At 46.9% G+C, this 14,444-nt stretch overlaps 1 protein-coding gene across 4 annotated transcripts in view; it reads right to left on the bottom strand.

The window, feature by feature from the left end:
* ADGRE1 (adhesion G protein-coupled receptor E1) overlaps positions 1 to 14,444 on the bottom strand; it is a 69,273-nt gene that overhangs the window by 26,028 nt on the left and 28,801 nt on the right. Inside the window, exons 8-17 of one of the 4 annotated variants that reach the window (XM_070272586.1) lie at positions 13,778 to 13,924; positions 12,112 to 12,267; positions 11,870 to 11,989; positions 9,757 to 9,903; positions 8,078 to 8,233; positions 7,836 to 7,955; positions 5,723 to 5,869; positions 4,036 to 4,191; positions 3,794 to 3,913; positions 2,091 to 2,237 (exon numbers count right to left, since the gene is read on the bottom strand). In XM_070272586.1, the coding sequence (XP_070128687.1) occupies positions 2,091 to 2,237; positions 3,794 to 3,913; positions 4,036 to 4,191; positions 5,723 to 5,869; positions 7,836 to 7,955; positions 8,078 to 8,233; positions 9,757 to 9,903; positions 11,870 to 11,989; positions 12,112 to 12,267; positions 13,778 to 13,924 (1,416 nt within the window). The remainder of the gene's footprint in view (positions 1 to 2,090; positions 2,238 to 3,793; positions 3,914 to 4,035; positions 4,192 to 5,722; positions 5,870 to 7,835; positions 7,956 to 8,077; positions 8,234 to 9,756; positions 9,904 to 11,869; positions 11,990 to 12,111; positions 12,268 to 13,777; positions 13,925 to 14,444) is intronic. The other 3 variants (XM_070272587.1, XM_070272588.1, XM_023644604.2) reach the window with 3 other exon arrangements.

The following is a 14,444-nucleotide window of genomic DNA, read 5'->3' as shown; positions in this document are numbered from 1 at the left end:
TAAGTGAACCTATTTTGGACCTGCCAGCCATCCCAGTTCCCCCGAAAAACCATGTGGTCAACACGCAGCATCATGAGCAAGAACAAAGGGTGGTTGTTACAAGTTGCTACATTTCGGGGTAGTTTGACATCCATTGAGAAGACCTCAGCACGGCTGGGAGGATTATCCGTACGTTTGAAAGCCTCTGGTTTCTCAGGGGTCCAAACATCAGGCGAGAAGAACCCAGGCAGGCGGGAACAACCGTATTCTCCTAGGATCTTGGTACAGATGGAACTGGGACCACAAAGAGTCGAGTTCCTGAAACATTCACCCACATCTAAGCACCAACTCGTCCTCCTTCTACCCTTACCATGAGCATCCCAAACAACTAACCTAAAAACCATGCTGACCATAGCATGGAAAACTGGTCTAAGTCAGAAGGATAAAGGATGCTGAGGCTGCAGCAGCGGTCCAGCTCCATCGCTGACTGAAGCCAATGGGTTTCCCTGGCTTGAGTCTCACCTTCTTAAAGACATTTTCATCCTTACAGAAAGGAAGTGTTTCGAGGCAACTTTATGACTCGTGCAAATCTTCTGATGAGGCTCCTCACGGCTCAGGATCAGATCCAAACTCCTCATTAGAACATGCGAGACCCTGAGAGTCTCTTCCCACCTAAGCTCATGTTTTTCTTCTAAACCCTTCACACTCCATGATCCAGATTCGTTGATTCCCTGTAGGTTCTTGAAGGCTCATTCTCTCACCTGTGTCTACTCAGCATCAAACTCACTTACTCTTCTCTTTCCCCGAATCTCAATTCCTCTCCAAGGAATCACCATACTATTAATAATAATGACCATCAGAGCAGCATCAGAGTGGAGGGGCGGAGGGCATGGACATCCTGGGTTCAAAGCCTGGCTCTGTCGCTTATAAGCTGTGTGTTACTGGGAGTTATGGGTTGAATTATGTCCCCCCAAAATTCATATGGTGAAGCCCCAATTCCCAGTGGGATGGTATTTGCACAAGGGGCCTCGAGGAGGTAATTAGGTTGAGGTGAGGTCATGAAGGTGGGCCTTCAGGATGGGATCAGTGCCCTTGTAAGAAGACGAAGAGACGCAAGACGTTCCTCTGCTACGTGAGGACACAGTCAGAAGGTAGCCATCTACAAGCCAGGAAGAGAGCCGTCACCAGAACCCAACCATGCCGGCACACTGACTTCAGACTTCCAGCCTCCACAACTGTGAGAAAATAAGGCTCTGTTGTTTAAGGCCCCCAGCCTACGGTATTTGGTTATGGCAGCCTGAGAAGACTAACAGACTGGACAAAGGAATTCATCTCTGTGCATCTCACTTTCCTCATTTGGAGTCTGAATAGCATGGTGGTTGGGAGCACCGGGTGTGAAGTGACACCTAGGCACAGTGAGAACATGATTCTCCCACCTGCTACTATTTGTCCTTGAAGAGTGATTCCAACAATGGAGGCTCAGTTTCCTCACCTGTGAAGTGAGTGTAGAATACGGATGACGCCATCAGGTTGTAGGGAGGACCCAACGAGCACACTGATGGGAGAGCTTAGCAGCTTGGCTGGGATCCTGCCTCCAGACTTCTGTATCTGCTCTTCTTTCCTCCTGGAACATCCTTCCCCAGACACCCAACATCTCAGTCCTTCACTTCCATCGGATCTTCTCTCAAATATCAGCTTCTCGGCATGGCCTTTTCTTACTACCCTGTTAAAATTAGAATGCCACCCCCAGCACTCTCTGTCTGCCTTTCCTGCCTTATTTGTTTTCATCTCCTTTAACTTTCCCTAACACACAATGTGTTCATGCATTTATTTCTTGACATCTACCTCCCCCCACAGTAGAAGATGCACTTCAGGAGAACAAACATTTGAGCCTGTGTTATTCACTGCTGTATCCACCATCACCAGAATAGAACCAGCCATGTTGCACATGCTCCAGAAGTACTGATCAAAGAGTGGATGAATGATTATTCTATTCAGTGTTGCAGATGAGGTCTTTGAACTCAGCCACGACCCTCCCTGACTCCTGCCCCACCAGTGCTGTCTTCACAAACAGACTTGGACCTAATTCCCCAACACACCACTCCACCTACCTTCACATGTCTCTCCCTGGCCCTGGAACCTCACGTTTCCACTTCTGGAAACAAATCCTTGGTTGCAGACACAAGAGTAGCTTCCAGGACTGTTGTGGCAGGTCGCGTGCTCTGGGCAAGATTTGGGATCTGCACATTCATCCACATCTGGAGAGTGCAAGAGAAAACCCAGGTCACAGAAGAGCGGGAGACGGCAAGGGAAGATTCGCTTTACGTGGTCTTACCTTGTGGCACACAGCACTGAGGCTCCCCAGTACACACGTGCTCCCCTTCTTCCTAACCACCCTTGCAGTTAGGCAGGGCCATGAGAATAAATTCTGGCCGATAGTATGTAAGCAAATGGGTGACAAATAATTTCAAAACATAGTCCTCATAGATTTCAGAAACGGCCTTAGTCTTTTTTTTTCTTTTTGCACAGAGAAAAAAGTTTATTCCTTTGTTTCTTTGTTCATTTCTTTGAATCATCTATCTATTCCTTCATACAAATATCTATCCATCTATCCAGCTATCTATCCATCCATCCATTCATCTATACATCTACTCATTCATCGAAAAAATATCTGCCAAGAGTGTGGTACTTCTCTGGCCACATATGGGCACGCCTATCTGCGCATCAGCATGTGGCTGGTGCAGTGCAATGTGACTTTGCCACTCCTTTACTTAAATGTGGAGTTTGTTTTCCACCCCTTCATCCAGCTGGCCCTATGACTTGCATTGGTCAATAGAATGCAGCAGGAGTGATGTGGTGCCAGTTCCAATCTCAGACCTCCTGAGGATTATTTGCTTCTGCTCATGCTTTGGGACTCGTGATTCTGTCACCTGAACAAGTCCTAGACTAGAGTAGTGAAGACTGGAAAAACAGAAAGAGAGATGGATCAGCTCAGATGAGCTCCAGTCATCTGAGATAGCCCAGGCCAACCACAGCTGACCACAGACACAGGAAAAAGAATGGTTGAGACCAAAAGAATGCACCAGCAGAGCCCCAGCTAAACTGGCAACACATGGGCTCAAGAGCTAAATAAATAGTAGTTGTTTTAAGTCATTGACTTTCAGGGTAGTTTGTTAATCAGCAATAGCTAACTGCTACAAATGGACGAGATTCAAGACATAATTAGCAGGTAGAATCCCCAAGACATGATGACTGACAATACAGAAGGAGAGGGAGGATGAGAGTCACTCTCAGGCCTTAATTCAAAAACCTTTTTGGAAAAAGTTCCGAGATCTGGGTCTCAGCTCTTCCGAGCACAGGGTGTCTCTACGTCAGCCCTACTGACATTTGGGACCAGATCATTTTTGGTTGTGGGAGGATGTTCTGTGCATTGTAGGGTGTTTAGCAGCATCTCTGGCCTCTGCTGCCTTGATGATAGCAGCACACACAACCCCACCACCACCACCACCGTGACAATCAAAAATGTCTCTGGACATTGCTAGTGTCCTCTAAGGGGAAATTGTTCTAGGGACAGAGTCGCCCCATTACTCTCAAGTACCGCCTGACCCACTGCTAACTCACAGTATTCCTTCAACAGAAGCTCAAATCCTGGTTGTTCCACTTAATAGCAGTGCATCCTTGGGCAAGTCACTTCACCTCTCTGAGCCTCAATGTTCGCATTCCTAAACTGGGGATAGTGATCCCTACCTCATAGCATCATCAATTGAGGTGGTTCTTAATTAAGTAGGTAATGAGGAGGGCAGGTCCTCTTTACCTTCACAGATGGAGTTTCTAGAGGAGAATCCAGCTCGGCAGCTGCAACTGTAGCTTCCCAAGGAGTTGGTGCACTCAGAATGTTCTGGGCAGATCCCGCTGGAGAGGCATTCATTGATGTCTGAGAAGCAGTGGAGGAGAGAGAGCGGACAGAAGAATGAGAGTCTAAGGTGAGAAACACAGGTATCCAACTCAATGGCAGCCGTCCACGAAAGACCACACCTGAGATCCCGAGAGCGTTACCTGTACAGGAGAAACGACCTGGCTTTGCCGGGTTCCAGTCATTTCCAGTAGGAGAAGAGAAACCAGGCAAACAGCTGCACTTGTATTTCCCGGGCAGGTTTTTGCAGACTGAGTTAGCACCACATGGTGAGGGCTTTTTAGAACACTCATCTACATCTGGATAGAGAAAGAGTTGGAGTTGCAAAGTTGTCATGACTTGTGCAGCAGAATGCATTTTCCAAAGATGGTTGAAACAGTGTTTTGCATCCCATGTGCCCTGCATTCAGTGTGAATTTGGTACTTCATCTCTGAGGCATTGGGGTCTAGATTCCCATCTGAATCTGAGCATGTTTGTGACTATAGCAGAAGTGACACCAGGTCGTAAAAATACCGTGCTAGGTCATAGAAATATCACACTGGGTGATAAAAATATAATGAACTTTGTTCTCTTGAGATGTTCATTCTTGGAAATGACCCGTCATACACTGAGGTAGCCCAACAAGTCATGAAGAAGCAGCTCACATAGACCAGAACTAAAACCTGCAGCCCACAGCCCTGGGGGAACAGCCAGCCAACAGCAAGCACCAGCTTGCCAGCCTTGTCAGTGAGCCTTCTCCAGGCTGATTCCTCCAGCCTGCAGTTGAACCAAGTCAACTGACACTGTGTGGGACAGAGGCAAGCCATCCTCCTCAAACCAAGGCCAAATAGCAGATTCATTCATGAGCAAAATAAATGATTGTTGCTGTTTTCAGTCACTAAGTTTGGAGATGGTCTGTTACCCACCCATAGAGAACTAGAACACCTGGCAAAGCCACCTCTAGGATTTTACCCATTGAGGAACTCATGGAACTGTGCAGTCGTGGGACCATCGTGTACCTCTGCCCAAGTCTCCTTCAACCCTGCTCTGCCGTTTCACTGTAAGCAAACACTTGCTGTGTATTTGTAGTGGAAACACAACTTCAAGGCAAGTCTCCTATGTTTCCCACCCAGTCACCCGCACCTCTCCTAGTCAGAAAACTGGAGCGGCCACTGTACGTCAAGAGAAGATCACCGGGATGTCATCCCAGCTTTGTACGAAGCTGTAAAACATTAGAAACAACCTAGTGCCTGTCAGTAGAATCGTCCTTCCAACTGGAGTTGACATAAAGAATAAGGTGCATGTCCCTTCATCCTTCAAATGTCTGTTTAATATTCACAGTGTATCAGACACCACACTGGAGGTCAAACACAGAGGGGACAAAATCGTTGCTGTAGTACCCGTCTTTTCTCAAATATACAGTTCTCAGCACGGCCATTTCTTACCACTCTGTTAAAATTAGACGTCCACTCACGGCACTCTCTGTTGACCTTTGCTGCCTTATACTTCTTCATCTCCTTTAACTTTCCCTAACACACAATATGTTCATGCATTTATATTTTGTTATTCATCTCCTCCCACAGTAGAGGGTAAGATCCAGGAGAACAAACATGTGTGCCTGAGTTATTCACTGCTGTATCCACCATCCCCGGAATAGAACCAGCCGTGTTGCACATGCTCTAAGTCTTCGTCAAACACTGCATGCATGAATGAATGAATGAATGATTCTTGCCTTAGGTTTTGTTGATGAGGTCTTCAAACACAGCCAAGACCCACCCTGACTCGTGCTCCACAAGTGCTGTCTTTGTAAACAGACTGGGACCTAATTCCCCAACACACCCCTCCACCTACCTGCACATGTCTCTCCCTGGCCTTGAAATCTCACGTTTCCACTGCTGGAAGCAAATCCTTGGTTGCAGACACAAGAGTAGCTTCCAGGACTGTTGTGGCAGGTCGCGTGCTCTGGGCAAGATTTGGGATCTGCACATTCATCCACATCTGGAGAGTGGAAGGGAAAACCGGCATGAAGGCAGAGCAGGAATTTCGGAAAGGAGATGGTAAGTGAATATTCACTCTACGTGCTCTTAAGTTGTGGCACGCAGCGCCGAGGCTCCCCAATATTCACGTTCTACCCTTCTTCCTAACCTCCCTGCAGTCCCGCGGCTCCATGAGAATAGGTTCTGGCCAATAATATGTAAGCAAAAGTGTGACAAGTAACATCAAAACTACTATAACAATGGTACTTTGCAGAAATGGTCAAGATCCCCGTTTCCGGCATAGAGAACAAAGTACACTGTTTATTCCTTTCCTTTGTTCATTTCTTTTAAGCATCCATCCATCCATCCACCCATCCATCAATCTATGCATCTCTTCAGCTATCCATCTATGCACTCATCCATCCATCCATCAATCTATGCCTCTATTCAGCTATCCATCCATCCATCCATCAATCTATGCATCTATTCAGCTACCCCTCTATCTATGCATACATCCATACATCTATCCACCTATTCATTCATCCAGAAAATAACTTCCGAGAGTGTGATACTTCTCTGGCCACTTATATGCAACCCTATCCACACCTCAAGATGCAGCTTGTGCAGTGCAATGTGACTTTGCCACTCCTCTATTTAAACGTGGAGTTTGTTTTCCACCCCTTCATCCAGCTGGCCCTATGACTTGCACTGGTCAGTAGAATGCAGCGGAAGTGATGTGGTACCAGTTCCAAACTCAGACCTCCAGAGGATTATTTGCTTCTGCTCATGCTTTGGGATTCCTGATTCTCTCACCCGAACAAGTCCTAGACTAGACTAATGAACAACGAAAAAGAGGAAGAGAGATGGATCAGCTCGGATGAGCTCCAGTCATCGGAGATAGCCCAGGCCAACCACAGCTGACCACAGACACAGGAAAAAGAATGGTTGAGACCCAAAGAACTCACCACTAGAGCCATAGCTAAACTGCCAATGCATGGGGTCAAGAGCTAAATAAACAGTAGTTGTTTTAAGCCATTGACTTTCAGGGTAATTTGTTACTCAGCAATAGATAACTGCTACAAATGGACCAGAACAATGAGACATGACTTCAAATATCTCTGAATCCAAGCCCAGGAGCTGTGATGACGGCTTGATCACTCCAAACCCCTCTGGATGGAGTCACGATCCCTGTAAGTGAACGTAGGGAGCAATAGATCCTCAGTGGACTCAGGAGGATGGAGACCCGGGGTCTCAGTGAGAACATTCTGGAGGCAGTGTAGAGGAGGGACTTGAGGGGAGAAGACTGGAGACAGGGAGAGACAAGTGAGGATGCTGCTGCAGTAAATATGAAGCCTGAGTGAAGGAGGAAGAAGTCTGATGAGATTCAAGACACGATTAGCAGGTAGAATCCCCAAGACATGATGACCGACAATACAGAAGGGGAGAGGGATGAGAGTCACTCTCAGGCCTTAATTCAAATACCTTTTGGGAAAAAGTTCCGAGATCTGGGTCTCAGCTCTCCCGAGCACAGGGTGTCTCTACCTCAGCCCTACTGACATTTGGGACCAGATCATTTTTGGTTGTGGGAGGCAGTACTGTGCATTGTAGGGTGTTTAGCAGCATCTCTGGCCTCTACTCCCTTGATGACAGTAGCACACACAACCCCACCACCACCACCAGTGTGACAATCAAAAATGTCTCTAGACGTTTCTAGTGTCCCCTGAGGAGAAAATCGTTCCAGGGACAGAGTCCCCCATTACTCTCAAGTACTGCCTGACCCACTGCTTAACTCACGATGGGCCCTCAACAGAAGTTCACATCCTGGTTGTTCCACTTAATAGCTGTGCATCCTTGGGCAAGTCACTTCACCTCTCTGAGCCTCAATGTTCTCACTCCTAAACTGGGGATAGCGACCCCTACCTCATAGCATCATCAATTGAGGTGATTGTTAATTGAGCAGGTAAATGAGGAGGGCAGGTCCTCTTTACCTTCACAGATGGAGTTTCTAGAGGAGAATCCAGCTCGGCAGCTGCAACTGTAGCTTCCCAAGGAGTTGGTGCACTCAGAATGCTCTGGGCAGATCCCGCTGGAGAGGCATTCATTGATGTCTGAGGAGCAGTGGAGGAGAGAGAGCGGACAAAAGAATGAGAGTCTAAGGTGAGAAACACAGGTATCCAACTCAATGGTAGCCGCCCCCGAAAGACCACACCTGAGATGCCGAGAGCGTTACCTGTACAGGAGAAACGACCTGGCTTTGCCGGGTTCCAGTCATTTCCAGTGGGAGAAGAGAAACCAGGCAAACAGCTGCACTTGTATTTCCCGGGCAGGTTTTTGCAGACTGAGTTAGCACCACATGGTGAGGGCTTCTTAGAACACTCATCTATATCTGGATAGAGAAAGAGTTAGAGTTGCAAAGTTGTCACAACTTGTGCAGCAGAATGCATTTTCCAAAGACGGTTGAAACAGGGTTTTCCATCACATATGCCCTGCATTCAGTACTCCATCCATGAGGCATTGGGGTCTAGATTCCCATCTGAATCTGAGCATGTTTGTGACTACAGTGAAAGTGACACCAGGTCGTAAAAATACCATGCTAGGTCATAAAAATATCACACTGGGTCATAAAAAAATAATGCACTTCTTTGTTCTCTTGAGATGTTCATTCTTGGAACTGACCCACCATGTTTTGAGGAAGCCCAACAAGTCATGAAGAAGCAGCTCACATAGCCCAGAACGAAAACCTGCAGCCCACAGCCCTGGGGGAACAGCCAACCAACAGCCAGCACCAGTTTGCCAGCCTTGTCAGTGGGCCTTCTCCAGGCTGATTCCTCCAGCCTGCAGTTGAACCAAGTCAACTGACACTGTGTGGGACAGAGGCAAGCCATCCTCCTCAAACCAAGGCCAAATAGCAGATTCATTCATGAGCAAAATAAATGATTGTTGCTGTTTTCAGTCACTAAGTTTGGAGATGGTCTGTTACCCACCCATAGAGTACTAGAACACCTGGCAAAGCCACCTCTAGGATTTTACCCATTGAGGAACTCATGGAACTGTGCAGTCGTGGGACCATCGTGTACCTCTGCCCAAGTCTCCTTCAACCCTGCTCTGCCGTTTCACTGTAAGCAAACACTTGCTGTGTATTTGTAGTGGAAACACAACTTCAAGGCAAGTCTCCTATGTTTCCCACCCAGTCACCCGCACCTCTCCTAGTCAGAAAACTGGAGCGGCCACTGTACGTCAAGAGAAGATCACCGGGATGTCATCCCAGCTTTGTACGAAGCTGTAAAACATTAGAAACAACCTAGTGCCTGTCAGTAGAATCGTCCTTCCAACTGGAGTTGACATAAAGAATAAGGTGCATGTCCCTTCATCCTTCAAATGTCTGTTTAATATTCACAGTGTATCAGACACCACACTGGAGGTCAAACACAGAGGGGACAAAATCGTTGCTGTAGTACCCGTCTTTTCTCAAATATACAGTTCTCAGCACGGCCATTTCTTACCACTCTGTTAAAATTAGACGTCCACTCACGGCACTCTCTGTTGACCTTTGCTGCCTTATACTTCTTCATCTCCTTTAACTTTCCCTAACACACAATATATTCATGCATTTATATTTTGTTATTCATCTCCTCCCACAGTAGAGGGTAAGTTCCAGGAGAACAAACATGTGTGCCTGAGTTATTCACTGCTGTATCCACCATCCCCGGAATAGAACCAGCCGTGTTGCACATGCTCTAAGTCTTCGTCAAACACTGCATGCATGAATGAATGAATGAATGATTCTTGCCTTAGGTTTTGTTGATGAGGTCTTCAAACACAGCCAAGACCCACCCTGACTCGTGCTCCACAAGTGCTGTCTTTGTAAACAGACTGGGACCTAATTCCCCAACACACCCCTCCACCTACCTGCACATGTCTCTCCCTGGCCTTGAAATCTCACGTTTCCACTGCTGGAAGCAAATCCTTGGTTGCAGACACAAGAGTAGCTTCCAGGACTGTTGTGGCAGGTCGTGTGCTCTGGGCAAGATTTGGGATCTGCACATTCATCCACATCTGGAGAGTGGAAGGGAAAACCGGCATGAAGGCAGAGCAGGAATTTCGGAAAGGAGATGGTAAGTGAATATTCACTCTACGTGCTCTTAAGTTGTGGCACGCAGCGCCGAGGCTCCCCAATATTCACGTTCTACCCTTCTTCCTAACCTCCCTGCAGTCCCGCGGCTCCATGAGAATAGGTTCTGGCCAATAATATGTAAGCAAAAGTGTGACAAGTAACATCAAAACTACTATAACAATGGTACTTTGCAGAAATGGTCAAGATCCCCGTTTCCGGCATAGAGAACAAAGTACACTGTTTATTCCTTTCCTTTGTTCATTTCTTTTAAGCATCAATCCATCCATCCACCCATCCATCAATCTATGCATCTCTTCAGCTATCCATCTATGCACTCATCCATCCATCCATCAATCTATGCCTCTATTCAGCTATCCATCCATCCATCCATCAATCTATGCATCTATTCAGCTACCCCTCTATCTATGCATACATCCATACATCTATCCACCTATTCATTCATCCAGAAAATAACTTCCGAGAGTGTGATACTTCTCTGGCCACTTATATGCAACCCTATCCACACCTCAAGATGCAGCTTGTGCAGTGCAATGTGACTTTGCCACTCCTCTATTTAAACGTGGAGTTTGTTTTCCACCCCTTCATCCAGCTGGCCCTATGACTTGCACTGGTCAGTAGAATGCAGCGGAAGTGATGTGGTACCAGTTCCAAACTCAGACCTCCAGAGGATTATTTGCTTCTGCTCATGCTTTGGGATTCCTGATTCTCTCACCCGAACAAGTCCTAGACTAGACTAATGAACAACGAAAAAGAGGAAGAGAGATGGATCAGCTCGGATGAGCTCCAGTCATCGGAGATAGCCCAGGCCAACCACAGCTGACCACAGACACAGGAAAAAGAATGGTTGAGACCCAAAGAACTCACCACTAGAGCCATAGCTAAACTGCCAATGCATGGGGTCAAGAGCTAAATAAACAGTAGTTGTTTTAAGCCATTGACTTTCAGGGTAATTTGTTACTCAGCAATAGATAACTGCTACAAATGGACCAGAACAATGAGACATGACTTCAAATATCTCTGAATCCAAGCCCAGGAGCTGTGATGACGGCTTGATCACTCCAAACCCCTCTGGATGGAGTCACGATCCCTGTAAGTGAACGTAGGGAGCAATAGATCCTCAGTGGACTCAGGAGGATGGAGACCCGGGGTCTCAGTGAGAACATTCTGGAGGCAGTGTAGAGGAGGGACTTGAGGGGAGAAGACTGGAGACAGGGAGAGACAAGTGAGGATGCTGCTGCAGTAAATATGAAGCCTGAGTGAAGGAGGAAGAAGTCTGATGAGATTCAAGACACGATTAGCAGGTAGAATCCCCAAGACATGATGACCGACAATACAGAAGGGGAGAGGGATGAGAGTCACTCTCAGGCCTTAATTCAAATACCTTTTGGGAAAAAGTTCCGAGATCTGGGTCTCAGCTCTCCCGAGCACAGGGTGTCTCTACCTCAGCCCTACTGACATTTGGGACCAGATCATTTTTGGTTGTGGGAGGCAGTACTGTGCATTGTAGGGTGTTTAGCAGCATCTCTGGCCTCTACTCCCTTGATGACAGTAGCACACACAACCCCACCACCACCACCAGTGTGACAATCAAAAATGTCTCTAGACGTTTCTAGTGTCCCCTGAGGAGAAAATCGTTCCAGGGACAGAGTCCCCCATTACTCTCAAGTACTGCCTGACCCACTGCTTAACTCACGATGGGCCCTCAACAGAAGTTCACATCCTGGTTGTTCCACTTAATAGCTGTGCATCCTTGGGCAAGTCACTTCACCTCTCTGAGCCTCAATGTTCTCACTCCTAAAATGGGGATAGCGACCCCTACCTCATAGCACCATCAATTGAGGTGATTGTTAATTGAGCAGGTAAATGAGGAGGGCAGGTCCTCTTTACCTTCACAGATGGAGTTTCTAGAGGAGAATCCAGCTCGGCAGCTGCAACTGTAGCTTCCCAAGGAGTTGGTGCACTCAGAATGCTCTGGGCAGATCCCGCTGGAGAGGCATTCATTGATGTCTGAGGAGCAGTGGAGGAGAGAGAGCGGACAAAAGAATGAGTGTCTAAGGTGAGAAACACAGGTATCCAACTCAATGGTAGCCGCCCCCGAAAGACCACACCTGAGATGCCGAGAGCGTTACCTGTACAGGAGAAACGACCTGGCTTTGCCGGGTTCCAGTCATTTCCAGTGGGAGAAGAGAAACCAGGCAAACAGCTGCACTTGTATTTCCCGGGCAGGTTTTTGCAGACTGAGTTAGCACCACATGGTGAGGGCTTCTTAGAACACTCATCTACATCTGGATAGAGAAAGAGTTAGAGTTGCAAAGTTGTCACAACTTGTGCAGCAGAATGCATTTTCCAAAGACGGTTGAAACAGCATTTTCCATCACATATGCCCTGCATTCAGTACTCCATCCGTGAGGCATTGGGGTCTAGATTCCCATCTGAATCTGAGCATGTTTGTAACTATAGTGAAAGTGACACCAGGTCGTAAAAATTCCATGCTAGGTCATAAAAATATCACACTGGGTCATAAAAAAATAATGCACTTCTTTGTTCTCTTGAGATGTTCATTCTTGGAACTGACCCGCCATGTTTTGAGGAAGCCCAACAAGTCATGAAGAAGCAGCTCACATAGACCAGAACTAAAACCTGCAGGCCACAGCCCTGGGGGAACAGCCAACCAACAGCCAGCACCAGCTTGCCAGCCTTGTCAGTGGGCCTTCTCCAAACTGATTCCTCCAGCCTCCAGTTGAACCAAGTCAACTGACACTGTGTGGGACAGAGGCAAGCCATCCTCCTCAAACCAAGGCCAAATAGCAGATTCATTCATAAGCAAAATAAATGATTGTTGCTGTTTTCAGTCACCAAGTTTGGAGATGGTCTGTTACCCACCCATAGGGAACTAGAACACCTGGCAAAGCCACCTCTAGGATTTTACCCATTGAGGAACTCATGGAACTGTGCAGTCGTGGGACCATCGTGTACCTCTGCCCAAGTCTCCTTCAACCCTGCTCTGCCATTTCACTGTAAGCAAACACTTGCTGTGTATTTGTAGTGGAAACACAACTTCAAGGCAAGTCTCCTATGTTTCCCACCCAGTCACCCGCACCTCTCCTAGTCAGAAAACTGGAGCGGCCACTGTACGTCAAGAGAAGATCACCGGGATGTCATCCCAGCTTTGTACGAAGCTGTAAAACATTAGAAACAACCTAGTGCCTGTCAGTAGAATCGTCCTTCCAACTGGAGTTGACATAAAGAATAAGGTGCATGTTCCTTCATCCATCACAAATCTGTTTGATATTCACAGTGTATCACACACCACACTGGAGGTCAAACACAGAGGGGACAAAATCGTTGCTGTAGTACCCATCTTTTCTCAAATATACAGTTCTCAGCACAGCCATTTATTACCACTCTGTTAAAATTAGACGTCCACTCACGGCACTCTCTGTTGACCTTTGCTGCCTTATATTTCTTCATCTCCTTTAACTTTCCCTAACACACAATATGTTCATGCATTTATATTTTGTTATTGATCTCCTCATGCACTAGAGTGTAAGTTTCAGGAGAACAAACATCTGTGCCTATGTTATTCACTGCTGTATCCACCATGCTGGAATAGAACCAGCTGTGTTGCACATGCTCTAAGTCTTGGTCAAAGACTGCATGCATGAATGATTATTGCCTTCAGTTTTGTTGATGAGGTCTTCGAACACAGCCAAGTCCCACCCCGACTCATTCTGCACCATTGCTGTCTTTGTAAACAGACTTGGACCTAATTCCCCAACACACCACTCCACCTACCTGCACACGTCTCTCCCTGGCCCTGGAACCTCACGTTTCCACTGCTGGAAGCAAATCCTTGGTTGCAGACACAAGAGTAGCTTCCAGGACTGTTGTGGCAGGTCGCGTGCTCTGGGCAAGATTTGGGATCTGCACATTCATCCACATCTGGAGAGTGCAAGAGAAAACCGGGATCAAGGCAGAGCAGGAATTTCGGAAAGGAGATGGTAAGTGAATATTCACTCTACGTGCTCTTAAGTTGTGGCACGCAGCACCGAGGCTCCCCAATATTCACGTTCTACCCTTCTTCCTAACCTCCCTGCAGTTAATCGGGTCCATGAAAACAAATTCTGGCCAATAGTATGTATGCAAAATGGTGACAAGTAATTTCAAAACTACTATAACAATGCTACTTTGCAGAAATGGTCATAGTCCCCATTTCCGGCATAGAGAACAAAGTACATTGTTTATTCCTTCGTTCCTTTGTTCACTTTTTTTAATCATTCATCTGTCCATCTATCCATCCACCAATCTATGCATCTATTCAGCTATCCATTTATCCATCCATCCATACATCTATCCATCCAAAAAACATCTGCCAAGAGTGTGGTACTTCACTGGCCACATATATACCCCTCTATGCACACCTCAGGATGCAGCTTGTGCACTGCAGTGTGGCTTTGCCACT

This window comes from Equus caballus, chromosome 7 (assembly GCF_041296265.1).
Source record: "Equus caballus isolate H_3958 breed thoroughbred chromosome 7, TB-T2T, whole genome shotgun sequence".
In the NCBI taxonomy this organism is placed as follows: Eukaryota; Metazoa; Chordata; class Mammalia; order Perissodactyla; family Equidae; genus Equus; species Equus caballus.
This window is presented reverse-complemented; position numbering and strand designations above follow the sequence as displayed.